This window comes from Anolis sagrei, chromosome 6 (assembly GCF_037176765.1).
Source record: "Anolis sagrei isolate rAnoSag1 chromosome 6, rAnoSag1.mat, whole genome shotgun sequence".
Lineage (NCBI taxonomy): Eukaryota > Metazoa > Chordata > Lepidosauria > Squamata > Dactyloidae > Anolis > Anolis sagrei.
In genome coordinates, this window is record NC_090026.1 from 133,039,405 (window position 1) to 133,055,897 (window position 16,493).

A 16,493-nucleotide genomic window follows, 5' to 3' on the forward strand; every position below is an offset into this window, starting at 1 on the left:
TGGTCGATCGTAAACCTGACCAGGGTATAGGGTGGCAACCTGTGTTGGACGGGGTCACACTCCCCCTGAAGCCACAGGTCCGCAGTTTGGGAGTCCTCCTGGACTCACCGCTCACGCTTGAGGCTCAGGCGTCGGCGGTGTCTGGGAGGGCTTTCGCACAATTGAGACTCGTCCACCAACTGCGACCGTACCTCGCAAAGGCGGATCTAGCCGGGGTGGTCCATGCCTTGGTCACCTCCAGATTGGACTACTGCAATGCGCTCTATGTGGGACTGCCCTTGAAGACGGCTCGGAAGCTCCAACTGGTCCAACGATCAGCAGCCAGGATGCTAACAGGGGCCCCTTGCAGAGAGAGGTCAGCCCTCCTGTTCAAGGAGCTCCACTGGCTGCCGTTTATATTCCAAGCCCAATTTAAGGTGCAGGTGCTTACCTACAAAGCCCTGAATGGTTTGGGACCACCCTACCTGCGTGACCGCATCTCCATCTACGAACCCACACGTTCACTTCGGTCATCTGGAGAGGTCCTGCTCGTGATCCCGCCTGCGTCGCAAGCACATTTGGTGGGGACACGAGACAGGGCCTTTTCTGTGGTGGCCCCCCGTCTCTGGAACACCCTCCCCAAAGACCTTAGACAGGCCCCTACATTGGCAGTTTTCAGAAAGAACCTGAAGGCCTGGCTTTTCCGATGCGTCTTACCAGAGTAGGAAATCTCCAACACCAAGTCCCATAAGCACTTTACCAGAACCAATGACTGCTGCACATCGCACATCACACTTGTCCTGGAAGCCTCATATACACCTCCTGTCACATCAGCACTTTTAATTCTTGTACCCATTACTCTGGCCCGGCCCAGTTTTATTGTGTTTTTAGTGTACTGCTTTTGGCCTGTTGTTACTTTGCTTATTTTGTTTTAATCGTTTGATTTCCTTAGATTGTATTGTTATGTTGTTGTGAGGCCACGGCCTGTGTAAGCCGCATCAAATCCTTCGGGAGATGCTAGCGGGGTACAAATAAAATTTAATAATAATCATCATCATCATCATCATCATCATCATCACATGTGATCTGCCCATTGTCACTGCGTTTGTGTTTGTTGTAATTTGATATTGTTGTATATTCTAGGGCTGGGCGGTTTCGTTTCGTTAATTCATAATTCGTTAAAAATTCGTTATTTTTTTGTTAACGAAGCGATAACGAATCATTCTGGAGCAACTTAAAAACGAAACGAATTTTTCAATTCGTTTCATAAATGCTTCGTATTTCGTTATGTATTCGTTTCGTTATTGGTTTGAGGTCATTTCGTTATTATTTCCGCATGTCTGGGGCAAGTTTTATAGTTGTTTTTTGTTTAATTAGTGAAAAAAAAATTATAATATCACACCAACAGTCAACAACAGAGGGAGAGGGAAGCTTCAGAAGATTTTTAGCGCATTGCGCGATCGCGGCCGCCATTAACGAATTGATTCGTTATTGTTTCGTTATTGTTTTGTAATTTTTTTACCATTTACGAAATTTCGTACATATCGAACTTTTTTTAAGGAAAATTTCGGAATTCTTTTAAATATCGAAACGCAAAAAACCCCAAAAAACAAATCGATTTTAGAAACAAATTTTTCCGTTGTTACCCAGGCCTAGTATATTCATATGTTCTTTGTAATTATGATGTTGTTTATTGTCGCAGGCTTTCATGGCTGGAATCACTAGGTTCTTGTGGGTTTTTTCGGGCTATAGAGCCATGTTCTAGAGGCATTTCTCCTGACGTTTCGCCTGCATCTATGGCAAGCATCCTCAGAGGTTGTGAGGTCTGTGAGGCGAAACGTCAGGAGAAATGCCTCTAGAACATGGCTCTATAGCCCGAAAAAACCCACAAGAACTTATGTTGTTTATTGTTTATTGTTTGCATTTTTGGTTTGCGTTCAGTCGTTCTTTATTGTAATTGTTGTTCTGGCTTGGCCCCATGTAAGCTGCTCCAAGTCCCCATCGGGGAGATGGGGCGGGGTACAAATAAATATTATTATTATTATTATTATTATTATTATTATTATTATTATTATGTGTTTTTCAGTGTGTTTATGAGTGATGGTCACTTGTGGGCATGATAGGTGTCTTGTGTCCAAATTTGGTGTCAATTGATCCAGTAGTTTTTGAGTTCTGTCAATCCCAAAAACGAACATTACATTTTTATTGATACAGATATAGATGTGGCAGCCAAGAGCAAAAAGTGCAATTTTAATCTCTAGACCAAAATCTCTTTCTTTCTCTCTTCCATGCCACTGGGAAGTTCTCCTTTCCATCTGGCCCTTTTGGGGGAGACGTCAGAGGGTGCCTGTGGAGTGGAGGGTGCCGGAGAAGAGAAGGGACCCCCAGAGAAGGAGAGACGTCGGGAGGCCAGGGGTCAAAGCGCTGGGAGCGGCACCTGCGGAAATACAAGGGGAAAGGAAGGTCATATGTGTAGCTTTCGCTCTGGAATTCCTCACCATTAAGCCTCTCCCAATTTTTCACTTTCCTTTCGAACACAGAGCAGAGCGATGGAAGCCCGGCTCCTCTGAGAGCCCTGAGGAACACCTTTCAGATGGACATTCACTTTGTGTTGCTGGACTGCCATTGCCCAGGGATCCGTCCTGGGCCCGGTCCTGTTCAACATCTTTATTAATGACTGAGATGAAGGGCTAGAAGGCAGGATCATCAAGTTTGCAGACGACACCAAGTTGGGAGGGAGAGCCAAGACTCCAGAGGACAGGAGCAGAATTCAAAACAATCTTGACAGATTAGAGAGATGGGCCAAAACTAACAAAATGAAGTTCAACAGTGACAAATGCAAGATACTCCACTTTGGCAGAAAAAATGAAATGCAAAGATACAGAATGGGGGACAATGCCTGGCTCGAAGAGCAGTACATGTGAAAAAGATCTTGGAGTCCTCGTGGACAACAAGTTAAACATGAGCCAACAATGTGATGTGGCAGCAAAAAAAGCCAATGGGATTTTGGCCTGCATCAAGAGGAGCCTAGTGTCTAGATCTAAGGAAGTCATGTTCCCCATGCTCTATTCTGCTTTGGTTAGACCACATCTGGAATATTGTGTCCAATTCTGGGCACCACAATTCAAGAGAGATCTTGACAAGCTGGAATGTGTCCAGAGGAGGGCGACTAAAATGATCAAGGATCTGGAGAACAAGCCCTATGAGGAGCGGCTTAGGGAGCTGGGCATGTTTAGCCTGAAGAAGAGAAGGCTGAGAGGGAATATGATAGCCATGTATAAATATGTGAGAGGAAGCCACAGGGAGGAGGATGGAGCAAGCTTGTTTTCTGCTTCCTTGGAGACTAGGGCGCAATGGAGCAATGGCTTCAAACTACAAGAGAGGAGATTCCATCTGAACATGAGGAAGAACTTCCTGACTGTGAGAGCCGTTCAGCAGTGGAACTCTCTGCCCCGGAGTGTGTTGGAGGCTCCTTCTTTGGAAGCTTTTAAGCAGAGGCTGGATGGCCATTTGTCAGGGGTGATTTGAATGCCATATTCCTGCTTCTTGGCAGAAAGGGGTTGGACTGGATGGCCCAGGAGGTCTCTTCCAACTCTTTGATTCTATGATTCTATGATTCTAGATGCAGCCAATGCAGATCCGTGTCACCTGACTTGGATCCCAGGCAGGGGAGAGACCGTGTATTAAATAACTATTGGGCAGACAGAAAAAGAGGTGAATAGACAGGCAGACAAATTGATAGATAAATGGATAGGCAGCCCACCAATCTAAACTGGCTGGGCAGTCCCTCTCGAGTCATAGGGAGCTTTGACTTATTTATTGATTTATTTATTATTTAAACTTTTATGTCACCACTCCCTTGGGGCTCGGAGCGGCTTACAAGAACAGGCTAAAATCTAACACGATTTAAAAACAATTTAAAACCAGCTATATCAAACATTAAAAGCCTGTCGGAACAGGTATGTCTTACATGCCCTGCGGAAAGCCGATAAGTCCCGCAAGGCACAGACTTCAGGTGGCAGAGTATTTCAGAGCGATGGTGCCACTGCTGTGAAGGCTCTGCGTCCGGTTGCTGTTAGACGCAAGGTCTTGACACTGGGGACTTCCAATAGATCTTGGTCCTCAGAACGGAGGGATCTCTGGGGTTGGAAGGGGTGAGGCAGTCCCTCAGGTCCATCGGCCCCAGACCATGCAAGGCCTTAAAGGTGAGTACCATCATTTTGAAAGTGATCCGGTGCTTAATGGGTAACCAATGCAGCTTCAGTCAGATTGGGGTTATGTTGCATCTCATTGGAGTTAGAATCATAGAATCATAGATTTGTTCCCGCAAGAAGCCGAGCAGCTGCATTTTGTACCAACTTGAGCTTCCGAATCACCGACAGAGGAAGGCCAATGTAGAGGGCGTTACAGTAGTCCAGTCTTGAGATGACCGTAGCCTGGATCACCGTAGCGAGATCGTCCCTGGACAGGGAGGGGGCCAGCCGTCTAGCCTGCCACAGGTGAAAGAAGGCAGTCCTGCTCACGGTGGAGACCTGGACCTCCATCGTCCGCAGAGGGTCCAAAAGAACCCCCAGACTCTTTACCAATGGTGACGGGCATAGCGCCTTGCCATCCAGGGTAGGCAGCTGGATGTCCCCACTGCCCGGTCGACCCAGGCATAGGATCTCCATCTTTGCTGGATTCCCCCTCAACCTGCTGGCACGCAGCCATCCAGTCACGGCCTCGAGGCACTGATGGAAACAATCGGGTACAGAGTCCGGTCGGCCTTCCATCTTCAGCACCAGCTGAGTGTCATCGGCGTACTAGTCACACTCAAGCCCAAAACCTCGGACCAGCTGAGCAAGCGGTCGCATAGAGATGTTAAATAACAGAGGGGAGACTGAAGGTTTCCTGAAATAATGTCTTGTTTGGGTTGTTGTAGGTATTTTGGGCTGCGTGGCCATGTTCTAGAACCTCTCAACCTCTGAGGATGCCTGCCACAGATGCTGGCGAAACGTCAGGAGAGAATGCTTCTAGAACATGGCCAGGCAGCCCAAAAGACCTACAACAACCCAGGGTTTCTGGCCATGAAAGCGTTCGACAATACAATGCATTTTTTGAAAGTCTTCTCCTTGGTCGCTAGAGGGCAGGAGAAACCCAGGCAGGGACAGAACGTGAAAGTGAAACTCAGCCGGGCAAGGAAGGGATCATTTCCCTTGAACTTCACTGCACCGGTGACCTCCTGTGACCTGCCAAAGGTCTGAAACGCCCCCCAAAAAAGGCTTTTCCGAGAAAGGCTGAGAAAAACAGCAGCTGGAATGAATCCTCACGGAGTGGCAGAGAAGACAGAAGCTTTGGTGTTATTCATCTGCATTGTTATTCCTGGTTGATGTGCCTTGAGTTTGCAAAACTGTCCTAGTTCATAGACCAAACCTGTACCAAACCTTATGAGCATTCCAGCCTCGGGTGCAGGCAAAAAGTCATTTCATTCCTAGTCATTATCCAGTCACGTTGTCCAACTGTTCCGAGATGAGAGCTTCATAGCTACACTGCGTTTGGGAAGGCCTGCTCATATAGCCAGGTTTTAACTTTTTTGCAAAACGTTAAGAGGGTGGGGGCTGATCTAATGTCTCTGGGGAGGGCATTCCATAACTGAGGGGCCACCGCTGAGAAGGCCCTATCCCTTGTCCCCGCCAATCGAACCTGTGAAGAACCTTCTGCTTTGGTTAGACCACATCTGGAATGTGTCCAATTCTGGGCACCACAATTCAAGAGAGATATTGACAAGCTGGAATGTGTCCAGAGGAGGACAACTAAAATGATCAAGGGTCTGGAGAACAAGCCCTATGAGGAGCGGCTTAGGGAACTGGGCATGTTTAGCCTGAAGAAGAGAAGGCTGAGAGGAGATATTATAGCCATGTATAAATATGTGAGAGGAAGCCACAGGGAGGAGGAGGGAGCAAGCTTGTTTTCTGCTTCCTTGGAGACTAGGACGCGGAACAATGGCTTCAAACTACAAGAGAGGAGATTCCACCTGAACATGAGGAAGAACTTCCTGACTGTGAGAGCCGTTCAGAAGTGGAACTCTCTGCCCCGGAGTGTGGTGGAGGCTCCTTCTTTGGAAGCTTTTAAGCAGAGGCTGGATGGCCATCTGTCAGGGGTGATTTGAATGCAACATTCCTGCTTCTTGGCAGAATGGGGTTGGACTGGATGGCCCATGAGGTCTCTTCCAACTCTAGGATTCTATGAGTCTATGATTCTATGATTCTAAGATGACAGGGCCGAGAGCAGGACCTCCCCAGAAGACCTTAAATTCCTAGAGGGTTCGTAAGGAGAGATATGTTCTGACAGGTAAGCAGGGCCAGAACCGTTTAGGGCTTTATAGGCTAAAGCCAGCACTTTGAATTGTGCTCAGTAGCAAATTGGCAGCCAGTGGAGTTGCATGCTTCCTGGGCGCCACTCCAGTTAGCAACCTGGCTGCTGCCCGTTGGACCTTTTGGAGCTTCCGAACAGTCTTCAAAGGTAACCCCATGTAGAGAGCGTTGCAGTAGTCTATACGGGATGTAACCAGAGCGTGGACCACTGTGGCCAAGTCAGACTTCCCAAGGAATGGGCGCAGCTGGCGCACAAGTTTTAGTTGTGCAAAAGCTCTCCTGGCCACCGTCGGGACCTGGGGTTTTAGGCTCAGTGATGAGTCCAGGATCCCTCCCAAGCTGCGAACCTGCGTCTTCAGGGGGAGTGCGACCCCATCCAACACAGGCTGTGACCCTATCCCCTGTTCGGCCTTGCGACTGACCAGGAGGACCTCTGTCTTGTCTGGATTCAATTTCAATTTGTTCGCCCTCATCCAGACCGTCACAGTGGCCAAGCACCGGTTCAGGACCTGGACAGCCTCCCTAGTAGCAGGTATTTATTTATCGTGTCATCAGCAACCATACCATTGTATTACGTTTCTAACAGAACAAAACAAACACAGAGATTTAAAAAAAAACAGATTTTGCAAACTTGGTAGTTGGTTAAATGTCCTTTGACCAGTATCTGGCCATTGGAGTGCCTCTGGTGTTGCCGCAAGAAGGTCATGTGGCAGGGCTCAGGGTGCATTGCAGCAGGTGGTCAGTGGTTTGTTCTTCTCCGCACTCGCATGCCGTGGATTCCACTGTGTAGCCCCATTTCTTAAGATTGGCTCTCCGTCTTGTGGTGCCGGAGCGCAGTCTGTTCAGCGCCTTCCAAGTCAACCAGTCTTCTGAGTGCCCAAGGGGGAGTCTCTCATCTGGTATCACCCATGGATTGAGGTGCTGGGTTTGGGCCTGCCACTTTTGGACTCTCGCTTGCTGAGGTGTTCCAGCGAGTGTCTCTATAGATCTAAGAAAACTATGTCTTGATTTAAGTCGTTGACGTGGTGGCTGATACACAAACAAGGGATGAGCTGGAGATGTCTCTGCCTTGGTCCCTTCACTATTGGCTGCTACTTCCCGGCGGATGTCAGGTGGTTCAATACCGGCTAAGCAGTGTAATTTCTCCAGTGGTGTAGGGCGCAGACACCCCGTGATAATGCGGCATGTCTCATTAAGAGCCACATCCACGGTTTGAGCATGGTGAGATATATTCCACACTGGGCATGCGTACTCAGCAGCAGAGTAGCATAGCGCAAGGGCAGACGTCTTCACTGTGTCTGGTTGTGATCCCCAGGTTGTGCCAGTCAGCTTTCGTATGATGTTGTTTCTAGCGCCCACTTTTTGCTTGATGTTCAGGCAGTGCTTCTTGTAGGTAAGAGCACAGTCCAGAGTGACTCCCAGGTATTTGGGTGTGCTACAATGCTCCAGTGGGATTCCTTCCCGGGTAATCCTCAGAGCTCGGGATGCTTGTCTGTTCTTAAGGTGAAAGGCGCATGTCTGTGTTTTAGATGGATTAGTAGCAGGTGAAAAGGAGTGACAGAGCTGGACGTCATCTGCGTACAGGTGACACCACAGCCGACACTCCGGATGATCTCTCCCAACAGCTTCATGTAGATGTTAAATAACATGGGAGATAGTATTGACCCCTGAGGGACCCCACAAGACAATGGTTGTGGGGTTGAGCAGGAATCTCCCAACAACACCTTCTGGGAACGACCCTCTAGGAAGGATCGGAGCCACTGCAGAACAGTACCTCCAAGGCCCATTCCTGCGAGGTGTCCCAAAAGGATACCATGGTCAATGGTATTGAAGGCCGCTGAGAGGTCCAGCAGAACCAACAGGGACACACTCCCCCTGTCTAGTTCCCGGCACAGATCATCCACTAAGGCAACCAAGGCTGTCTCAGTCCCATGTCTCGGCCTAAAACCAGACTGTGCCAGGTCCAGATAATCCATGTCTTCCAAGAATATCTGGAGTTGAGAAGCCACCACACGTTCCAGGACTTTGCCCCATTCCACTCAATGCAGAATCTCCATCACTATTGGATCAGGAAGGAAGCAACAGAGATTGAAACCGTTGCTTTTTTATGTTTATGTTTCAATATACAAACAAATATCTTCAGTAGTTTCCTCCTGGCTGAGCTAGTATTCAAGGATATGTGTGAACACTTTTTGACAACTGTTTGCAGAAAATTCACTCGTTCAAAGGGCATGTGAGTTTTGTATAAAAATGTGGCATTGTGTAAAGAAAGTGACTTGTTGGAAACAGTGGTGTGAATCCTGGAGTTAATCACAAATAAGGCAGACCCACTGAATGCCAGGGAGGCAAGTAGTCAAGTCATTGGGTGGACTGCAGACGACACCAAATTGGGAGGGATAGCCAATAGTCCAGAGGACAGGAGCAGAATTCAAAACGATCTTGACAGATTAGAGAGATGAAGGGCCAAAACTAACAAAATGAAGTTCAACAGTGACAAATGCAAGATACTCCACTTTGGCAGAAAAAATGAAATGCAAAGATACAGAATGGGGGACAATGCCTGGCTCGAGAGCAGTACGTGTGAAAAAGATCTTGGAGTCCTCGTGGACAACAAGTTAAACATGAGCCAACAATGTGATGTGGTGGCAAAAAAAGCCAATGGGATTTTGGCCTGCATCAATAGGAGCCTAGTGTCTAGATCTAGGGAAGTCATGCTCCCCAGGCTCTATTCTGCTTTGGTTAGACCACATCTGGAATATTGTGTCCAATTCTGGGCGCCACAATTCAAGAGAGATATTGACAAGCTGGAATGTGTCCAGAGGAGGGCGACTAAAATGATCAAGGGTCTGGAGAACAAGCCCTATGAGGAGCGGCTTAGGGAACTGGGCATGTTTAGCCTGAAGAAGAGAAGGCTGAGAGGAGATATGATAGCCATGTATAAGTATGTGAGAGGAAGCCACAGGGAGGAGGAGGGAGCAAGCTTGTTTTCTGCTTCCTTGGAGACTAGGACGCGGAACAATGGCTTCAAACTACAAGAAAGGGATTCCATCTGAACATTAGGAAGAACTTCCTGACTGTGAGAGCAGTGGAACTCTCTGCCCTGGAGTGTGGTGGAGGCTCCTTCTTTGGAAGCTTTTAAGCAGAGGCTGGATGGCCATCTGTCAGGGGTGATTTGAATGCAATATTCCTGCTTCTTGGCAGAATGGGGTTGGACTGGATGGCCCATGAGGTCTCTTCCAACTCTTTGATTCTATGATTCTATGATTCTATGATTTGATGCCCCGACTTTCTTCCAACACAGAAGAAAGTTACAATAAGATTTTTTTAAAAGGCGGGAAGCCAACTTCCATCTCTTAGATATGATGCTGATAATGTGGATGGTTAACTTGGTCCAACATTTTCGTCACTTTCACAATGGCTAGGCCTTGATACAGGGCAAAGGAAAGGTGGAGAGGAGACAGGAGAACCATGGCTGGACCGGGCTGTGGAACAGTTGGCTAGGAGTCGGCTGCATTAAATCACCACTGACCGAAAGGTCATGAGTTCGAAGCCAGCCCGGGTCAGAGTAAACTCCCAACCATTATCTAGCTAGCTGTCAACCTTTGCAGCCCGAAAGACAGGTGCATCTGTCAAGTAGGAAATTTAGGTACTGCTTTATGTTTATTTGTCGTGTCAGAACAACCAGTCTAACAGAGCAAAGCAAACAAACAGAAAAATACACAACTTGTGAGTTTGGTAGCTGGTTAAATGTCCTTTGACCAGTATCTGGCCACTTGGAGTGCTTCTGGTGTTGCTGCAAGAAGGTCCTCCCTTGTGCATCATGTGGCAGGGCTCAGGTTGCATTGCAGCAGGTGGTCAGTGGTTTGTTCTTCTCCACACTTGCATGTCGAGGATTCTACTTTGTAGCCCCATTTCTGAAGGTTGGCTCTGCATCTCATGGTGCCAGAGCGCAGTCTGTTCAATGCCTTCCAAGTCGCCCAGTCTTCTGTGTGCCCAGGAGGGAGTCTCTCATTTGGTATCAGCCATTGGTTGAGGTGCTGGGTTTGAGCCTGCCACTTTTGGACTCTCGCTTGCTGAGGTGTTCCAGCGAGTGTCTCTGTAGATCTTAGAAAACTATGTCTAGATTTAAGTCGTTGACGTGCTGGCTGATACCCAAACAGAGGATGAGCTGGAGATGTCTCTGCCTTGGTCCTTTCACTATTGGCTGCTACTTCCCGGCGGATGCCAGGTGGTGCAATACCGGCTAAGCAGTGTAATTTCTCCAGTGGTGTAGGGCGCAGGCACCCTGTGATGATGCGGCATGTCTCATTAAGAGCCTGCTTTATGTGAGGAGGCTAATTTAACTAATTTATGATGTCATAAAAAATCTCCAGCAGTGGGCAAAAGAATGAGGAAGTACTCCATCAAGGACTCGGTGTCACAAGTGGACCATGAAGCAACAGCTCCCCCGGTGGCCAGAATTTGAGCATACCCTCATGAAGCTGGAATGTTAAATGTCCTCTGTGTTTGTCTATATATGTTGTGTGTCTATGGCATTGAATGTTTGCCATGTATATGTGCATTGTAATCTGCCCTGAGTCCCCTGCGGGGTGAGAAGGGCGGAATATAAATACTGTCAATAAATAAATAATAAATAAATGCATAAATATGTGAAAGGATGTCATAAGGAGGAGGGAGCAGACCTTGTTTGCAGCTGCCCTGGAGACTAGGACTCAATGGAACAATGGCTTCAAACTAAAAGGTAAAGGTAGTCCCCTGACATTAAGTCCAGTCATGTCTGACTCTGGGGTGTGGTGCTCATCTCCATTTCTAAGCCGAAGAGCCAGCGTTGTCACACCTCCAAGGTCATGTGGCTGGCATGACTGCATGGAGTGCCGTTACCTTCCCGCCGGAGCGGTACCTATTGATCTACTCACATTTGCATGTTTTCGAACTGCTAGGTTGGCAGAAGCTAGGGCTGACAGCGGAAGCTCACGCCGCTTCCCGGAATCGAACCTGCGACCTTTCAATCAACAAGCTCAGCAGCTCAGTGCTTTAACCCACTGCGCTAGGGGGGGCTCCGGCTTCAAACTACAGGGAAGGAATTTCCAATCGAACCTTAGGAAGAACTTAATGAACATAAGAAGAGTTGTTCAACAGTGGAACTCTTTGCTTCAGAATCCAGTCGAAACTCCTTCCCTGGTAGAAAGAGCCTGAATGGATGGCCCTTGTGGGCTTTTCCAGGGCTGAGATTCTTTCATTGTATTCTAGGATTCACAATAGGATTTTCAAATGTGTTGGTGCAAATAGGAGTTTCCTTGTGCCATTCAGCCTAGAATATTGGGTCCTTCACACAGCTATATATATAACCCAGGAGTTAAATGAAATGGAATATGTAATAAGAAATTCAATGTGCAGATTTGATAAATGTGAATTTAAAATGATGTGTGGGAATGAATGGAAGGATGGAAGTTGTATGGATGGAGTTAATAATTTTGGAAACACCAGTATAATATTAAAGCCTGCAATGACTAACTACCTGCTTGCTGGACTTGCTAATGAGAAGCTGTGATAAGAACTGAGACAGTGATAACAGAAATGTTTGCAACACTCCTTATGTTAAGAAGGAAGTCAACACAAGCCTTGTGTTTGTCAACACCAATCAAGAAGAGTCAACATCTGGCTAGGAAACTGAGATGGAGCCAGGATGGAAGACGTCTATCATTCATTTACAACTTTGGGATGACATCAACAGAATATTCCTATAAAAGACTCAGTCTAATAATGCTCAAAGTGTGGCCAACCTGAGGAGTCTGATCCACCCGCCATGCTCTGCTCCATGGGAAGGAGAGAGATAGTGTACCTATGGAGAGTGGCAGATTTGCACGGGAGACGCCTGGTCACTTTGGGGCTTCTTTCTCAAGGGAAGAGGAGGAAGTGCACTTTTGGAGTCTTAGGTTTTGTTCAGGGAGTCAGGTTCTGCTGTGTGGAAAATAGAGATCTGGTCCTTGACATTGTGCTTGGGAAAAGAAGTTTTGGCATTTCAGCATTTTGAAGTTATGGTGTTATGGAAGTTATGGAACTATACGTTGGCATAGGCCTGGGTAACAACGGAAAAATTTGTTTCTAAAATCGATTCATTTTTTGGGGGGTTTTGCGTTTCGATAATTAAAAGAATTCCGAAATTTTTCTTTTAAAAAGTTCAATATTTACGAAATTTCGTAAATGTTAAAAAAATTACGAAACATTAACGAAACAAATACGAAACAATAACGAATCGATTCGTTAATGGCGGACGCGACCGTGCAATACGCTAAAAAACCTCCAAATGGGACAGGGGGAACTTCTGAAGCTTCCCTCTCCCTCTGTTGTTGACTGTTGGTGTGATATTATAATTTTTTTCACTAATTAAACAAAAAACAACTACAAAACTTGCCCCAGACATGCGGAAATAATAACGAAACGACCTCAAACCGATAACGAAACGAATACATAACGAATCCGAAGCATTTACGAAACAAATTTAAAAATTCGTTTCGTTTTTAAGTTGCTCCAGAATGGTTCGTTATCGCTTCGTTATCAAAAAAAATAACGAATTTTTAACGAATTACGAATTAACGAAACGAAACCTCCCAGCCCTACGTTGGCAGGCTGCAGGGAAGCAGGGTCTGGCCTAAGAGGTGCTTCTCCAAAGAGTGAGAAAAGGGTATGGTAATATTTTGGATGCATGTGGATGAATGCGTGTACATGTGTGTGAATGTTGAGTGAAAATGTAATTCCCCTTTCTTTCTTTGTTAACCAATGTAATTTCAAATCCAATGTAGTTGCATCGAATCTGTATGTCTGTCCAATGTCAATCTTTGTCTAAATGTTTTTCTACAATCTGACATGCCCTCTCACACTGGAAATTGTAATAAAAAGAGCCTATGCTTCAAAGTCATTGAAAAATCATTCATGACATATCAAGGCAGAAAATCCCACATTATTGGCTTTGAACTGGGCTATCTGAGTCCACACTGCCATAAATCCCAGTTCAAAGCAGATAATGTGGGATTTGATTCAGCTGCGTGGAAGGGGCCATTCTTTCAAGTTACAAAAAACTAGGTTCTGCCATACTATGGAAAAAACACCCCTGTTTAGTCCCCCAGATTAACTTTCTAGGATTGCTGTGAGTTTTTCAGGTTGCATGGCCATGTTCTAGTAGCATTCTCTCCTGAAGTTTCACTGTGCAGCCCAAAAAACTCACATCAACCCAGTGATTCCAGCCATGAAAGCCTTCAACAGTATAACTTTCTAGGAGTTTTCTGGGCTGGGGAGCTCTAATAACTTCCCACTGTGAGTTCAGGGAGTGGGCTAGGGGAGGCGTCCTGTTTTCCCCTGGGAATTTCTAGGGCTAGTTGGGTCCACACTCCTGTTTTTTCAGTAGGAGGCCCTGGCTTTGCTAGATTCCCTTTTGGTTGTGACTCGGATTGCAGGGCACCAAACAGGAGGCAAGACCAATAGGAACATGGGGGTCAGTCCCACCTCAAGTTGGCCCATCAAGGCAGGATCATCTGCCTGGCCTTCCCCATCAGCCACGTCCCCCGGCTCTTACCACTCTTCAGGCCACAGTTGAAATTGCTGTGCGTCCCGTTGGCCTTTAGCTCAATGTGGGCGCCCTTCTCTCTGATGGACACAACACGGAACACTTCATAGGGTGGGATGAGGACTTCCTCTTGATAGGGATGGAAGGAGAAGTGGGAGATATTGACTCCAAGGCAGGTTTGGATGGTGAAGAACGTGTCCTTGCCGTAGCGTTCTGCCACCTCTTTCTTCAGCGATGAGGAAGCAAATTGCCCAAAACGGATGGGCTTTCGAGGATCAGAGACATTGAACCGCAGGTCCTTTATCCCACGGTACACAGTGCGGCACGAGGACTTCAAGGCCTGATGAGCTTTGGTCAGGAGAAAGTGGAAACTCTTGAAGGGGAAGCTGTGGTGATATTGATCAGTAGACTCCCCGCCTTCCCTGACAGCTTCATTGAATTTTCTATACAACGCTCCACGAGAGGTGTAAGCGGTGATGGCAACGGCGTATGACTCACCAAAGTTTCGGGACACGTTGGGGGAGCCCTGCGTCTGTTTCCATCTGGAGCGTAACAGGTTCCAGATATTGACAAACTCTTGTTGGGAAGCAAAGTCGCTCTGAGTTGGATCCATCAGGGTCTTCTCCATGTCATGGTCACAGTCATTATATTGGTCATCAAAAGAATTGGGTGCCATGTCGAGGGGCACAGTTTTGAGACAAAGGACCTGGAGGACACATAAAGCACAGGTCCATGTAATGCAACCAGGCAGCCTGGAAGAAGGAGAACTTGGACTGGACTTCTGACTTAACTTAAGTGAAAAGGAGGCCAGGAGACTTCAACTACTCCAGGGTGGAAGGTGCATCCTACACACCAACTCTCCTCAGGGGCAGCTGCACTTCGTTGCCCTTCCCATCCTCAGTCTACTGGCAAGTGATAGCTCACACCTGACCTATGACACCACAACTGATAAAATCAATGTTCCTCTGGACTTTTACCAAACTGATCAGTAGCCTACTACCATCACCAGATAAGACTCTCCCTCCACCTGCCCCAAGGACCTCATATCACATTTACCATCCCCTCAAGAAGGCCCAGGACCTTTTTTTTACCCTCCCCATTTTGTATTCAATCTGTACTTAAATAACTTAGGTAATAGGTATATTTAGTGGGATGTGGGGGGAGCACGGAAGGTTATAAAAAGAAGGGCTAAAACACTATGGAGAAAGAGTTGGGGAGTCGGGGGGGGGAGAGAAGGGGTCTACATTGTTAATTGCAGCAATAATATGTTTCATGTTTATATCTATGTTTGATGTGTTTATAGTTTTAACCATTTTTATCTACAGTTATATGTTATTGATTTAGATATGTAATATTTTTATATACCGTATATTCTGGTGTATAAGACTACTTTTTAACCCAAGAAAATCTTCTTAAAAGTCAGGGGTCGTCTTATACACGGGAGTCGTCTTATACATGGGAGTCATCTTATAGAGTGGGTGCTAGAACTTCCAATTGGATTGGAGAATCTGTGGTTGCCGCATATGGTGGGGGGAGCTCAAAAATGGCAATGGCCATGTCCCTGCCGTATGCAGCAACTGTATGAAAGCATTAAGGGCAGTATGGTAGAATAAAATCCATTCATCAGGATTCGTGGACTTAATGCAGTCCCGATGGTGAGGTGAAGGGGAGCCTCACCAGGAAGGTGTCAGTGAAGGGCGTCCGGGGTGCCTGGGGTATGGAAAAAAGAAATAGAGTGTCACTGGGCCCAGAAAAGCACACCTCTTTTACCTGTCTGGCCTGCCCTTGTATCTTGTTCTCGTCCCTCCTCCTCTGCCTCTCAGATCTCGCTCCTGAAGACTTCAGTGAAGCGGTGCAGGTGCGCATGTGCGAGATCTGAGAGGCAGAGAAGGAGGGACAGGAATAGGAAAATTACCATATTGACATCAAATCTGATGCTTTTTAAATTTTTATTTGGTGTGTGTTGGAAGAGGGGTAGTCTTATACAGCGAGTATATCCCAAACTCTATATTTTAACTGGAAAAGTTTAGGGTCGTCTTATATGCTGGTAGATACGGTATATGTGAGGCATTGAATTTGCCATTTATTATGTTGTAAACTGCTTTGAGTCCCCCTAGGAGTGAGAAACGCAGTATAGAAATGTAGTTAATAAATAATAAATTAATTAACCACCAGGTGGGATGGAAAACCAAGCGAAATGTTATGATTGTTGTGACTCAGCTGGAATCAGAGAGTGTTTCTGATGGGGATGATGGGACTCAGGTTCACAGTTTGGTTCAAAATGTCCCTGCTATAGACAATGAAGAAATGCAGTTTCCCACAGTAAGGCATGAGAGTGTTGATACTGAAAATAGCCAAGTGCCGTCTGACTCAGAGAAGGAGGACAGCTCTCAGCCTGGTTCTCAGCCTGATAATGAGCAATCAGGGAAACAGGCTAACGAACAGACTGACCTTGACGATATGGGAACCTTAGATCAGGCTGACAGGTTGGAATTCCGAATTCAAAGGAGTGATGCCTGGCTTGAGAGCAGTACGTGTGAAAAAGATCTTGGAGTCCTTGTGGACAACAAGTTAAACATGAGCCAACAATGTGATGC

General features: G+C 46.6%; 1 protein-coding gene across 1 annotated transcript; it reads right to left on the reverse strand.

Annotated features, from left to right (window-relative positions):
* Positions 1–2,302: 2,302 nt before the first annotated feature.
* LOC132779727 (GPI-linked NAD(P)(+)--arginine ADP-ribosyltransferase 1-like) lies at positions 2,303–14,600 on the reverse strand. Its single transcript, XM_067470455.1, has 2 exons — positions 13,906–14,600; positions 2,303–2,416 (listed from the first exon to the last, which is right to left on the reverse strand). The coding sequence occupies exons 1-2, from the start codon at positions 14,570–14,572 to the stop codon at positions 2,316–2,318; spliced, it is 768 nt and encodes a 255-aa protein (XP_067326556.1). The 5' UTR covers positions 14,573–14,600; the 3' UTR covers positions 2,303–2,315.
* Between the last annotated feature and the right edge of the window lie 1,893 nt (positions 14,601–16,493).

Coding starts and splice junctions, on each gene's coding strand:
- LOC132779727 (XM_067470455.1), bottom strand. CDS start 14,572: ATGGCACCCAATTCTTTTGATGACCAATATAATGACTGTGACCATGAC. Junction 2,417..13,905: donor CAACTGTGGCCTGAAGAGTG/GTAAGAGCCGGG, acceptor GTATTTCCGCAG/GTGCCGCTCCCAGCGCTTTG.